The sequence below is a fragment of the Phanerochaete carnosa genome (genome assembly GCF_000300595.1).
Source record: "Phanerochaete carnosa HHB-10118-sp unplaced genomic scaffold PHACAscaffold_681, whole genome shotgun sequence".
In the NCBI taxonomy this organism is placed as follows: Eukaryota; Fungi; Basidiomycota; class Agaricomycetes; order Polyporales; family Phanerochaetaceae; genus Phanerochaete; species Phanerochaete carnosa.
Window position 1 is genome coordinate 1 of NW_006768308.1, and position 2,705 is coordinate 2,705.

At 53.8% G+C, this 2,705-nt stretch overlaps 1 protein-coding gene across 1 annotated transcript; it reads left to right on the plus strand.

Annotated features, from left to right (window-relative positions):
* Positions 1 to 1,195: 1,195 nt before the first annotated feature.
* On the plus strand, positions 1,196 to 1,632 carry PHACADRAFT_202922 (uncharacterized protein; the record flags this gene model as incomplete). The annotated part of the gene is made up of 2 exons (XM_007403029.1): positions 1,196 to 1,493; positions 1,553 to 1,632. The coding sequence occupies 2 exons, from the start codon at positions 1,196 to 1,198 to the stop codon at positions 1,630 to 1,632; spliced, it is 378 nt and encodes a 125-aa protein (XP_007403091.1).
* Positions 1,633 to 2,705: the final 1,073 nt, after the last annotated feature.

Sequence of the window (2,705 nt, forward strand, 5' to 3'; positions counted from 1 at the left end):
TGTGTGAAGGAGGAGGAGAGAGTCGAGGGACGCAGATGAAGCTCCCAGGGTGAAGATTTTTGCCCTGACTGCGATAGCGCGTCCGGGGTCCCCACTCACGTGACTGGAGGCGCTTAGAGGACAAAGACCCCGGATTGAGTCTCGAAACCCCCTCTGGCCTCAGTGGCCTGGATTGTGCACCGACGGTCCGACTCCACACGACAATCTCGATATATAATGGCTTTTGAGAGCGGGTGTGATGATGCGGCGTGCAAGGCAGCAGGGGGTTACATGCGCTAGTGTACACAATGGAGGACTAGTACTGACTTGAAGGATTCGAGGGTTGTAGCTCGGCGTGCGACGCTGCGGTTGGGATGAACGCCTCGTGACGACGCTCGGCCTGCACAAGCGAACATCCCTCTCAGCCAATAATCTTGTCACCGTACGCCTGAAGGTCTGTGCATTTTCTGATCTTGATTTGCCTATGGTGTTTTCCGCCGAGACGGGGGAGCTTCCAGTCCCTCCGTCATTTTTACACCTCCAAGATAGATATCTGGATATACCGCTTAGAGTTCAAACATAGATTACGACTCACTGGGCCGCTCAGGTCTCACGTGCATGCTCGGATACCAACAGGGCGGATTATATCTGCAATGTAAGCAAAACAACTTCTGTTGTCCTTTCGGTCTGACGTCTAGAACAACAGCAGGCAGCAGCTACAACTCTGTCGGCACGCCATCGCATACCTAGTGCGAAGCGCACCCCTGAAACTCCGTACGCAGGTGCATATATAATTTTATCCTTTTTGAACCTTCTTGCCGTCAGTAACCCCGAGTCCCTGACACTCCATCCCTGCTACTTTTATTACAAAAAGAAGTAGGATGTATTCGAGATGGCTGAATCGTTTATGCATGGTATGTAATGCATGAATAATCTCTCTTGAATTGGAGCTTCTTAACTCAGCACGTCCCTCGCACCCACAGAGCCTTGAGAAGGGCGTTGCCTTCTACTACACCGATAACAGCCTCCCACTTTGGGGCGCCGGAGTGCACTACTGTCGTTCTCGTCTACGGTATTGCCGTTCTCGGCGATCCGGATGGTTATTGTGCCATCGGTCGCAGCTCGCCCACTGACTTGATTTGCTGACTCCAGGGTTTTTTTTATGAGCGCACGGTTCCTTGCGCGCCAGAGTACGCCCTACGCTTGGTCGCCATGAATGCGCCTCAATGCTTATGTGTCCTACAAACTTCCCACTTTTGCGAGGGACGACGTCAAGGTGCAGGTATCAACAGTGGGCAATCTACGGTGGGAGCTCGTCGCATTCCTGGTGTACATCTACCAATCGCTCGGCGTTCTCGTACGAGCGGCGCACGGTGAGAAAGCATGCGGTGTACTCGCCGTCTTGGTATGGTCGTTGAGCACCATGAACCTGCTCTCCATCTTGGAGGGCCCGGGACCCCGGGACGACGCGTGGAAAGCGTTGCTGCAGCCGTACCTCCGCATAATGTTTGACTGTAGGGTGGGCCGTCCCGTACATACGCGCATCACATAATCTGACAGTCCGATCCTGCAGACTTATTGCCTGTTCTGTACTGTATATATCCTAACGTGTGGTTGCTCCCTCTCCCCAACGACCCGACCATCCCCGACTGAGGCAAGGCCGCGGCGATCGGCATCTGAGTATCGCGCCACTACGCCGTCGCACTCAGCGCCACGTACGTCGCGCCGAAGTGCCCGCGGCCTGAAGAGAAGAGTGGCCCTTGACGCTACGCACAATGGCGCGGGAGAGCCCAGGTGCATCGTCGAGCAAGAGTATCTCTTCCGCTCGTGCGTGGCGACCTGTTTCTGCAAACCGTGCTCCCTGCGCTTTCCTGGATGCAGACGCCTTGCTGCCGGACGCGAAGGTCACTGCGCTTTGGTGCGATTACCCTGTCTAGATTTTGATGCGGTCGGTAGAGGCCTTGCGGGAGCAGCAGGCGCTGAACGGCGAACGCGGAATACGTCGCTCGTCAAGAATAAGACTGCAGTCGTGTTGTGAGCGACCTTAGAGCGCCGCACGTCCTGTAAGTGATCATTTTGGCAGGACCTTCGAGATATGCCCGAATGCATGGTGCAACCTGTGTGAAGACTTGAGTAGATTTAGTTTGCAGAGATTTCCTATCTTGGATAGCTATCTACAATATAAATGTAAACCACCACCCCAAAACACACATATTTACGCATTACAGAGTCTGGCGGTACACCGCTCACTTGAGACTAGTCGAATTCATAGCCTTCGAGTTCACTGCTCGCATAAATTACAAGTCTTGCTATTCATCTAAAAAACAGAGCGTATCCTTGGGCCCAGCTTAATCATCGACGCCGGCTCGAGCTTCGGCACCGGTCTCATAGGGTCCTTCTTCGCCCAATTCTGCAGCATCATCTCCTCCATCTCGGGGTTCATCGCTCCAGCCATCTTGCAGCATCTCCCCCATGTCGCCTGGCCGATTCGCTTGCCTTCTAAACTGCAGCATTGGCTGTCCTTGCTGCTGGCCACTTGTGTGTACAGAGTAGTCCAACATCGCTTCGCCTGCCGTCTGGAGGTTAATTATGAAGCGATTGATGAGCACCGAAGGCTGTGTGATTAATTGATGAGTAAGAAAGGGCGAACGAAATGTAAGGTCCGCACCAGGTTCATCATCAATGCGCCAACGAGCGATGCCTCCTGCCAAGAGTTTCAGTTCGGC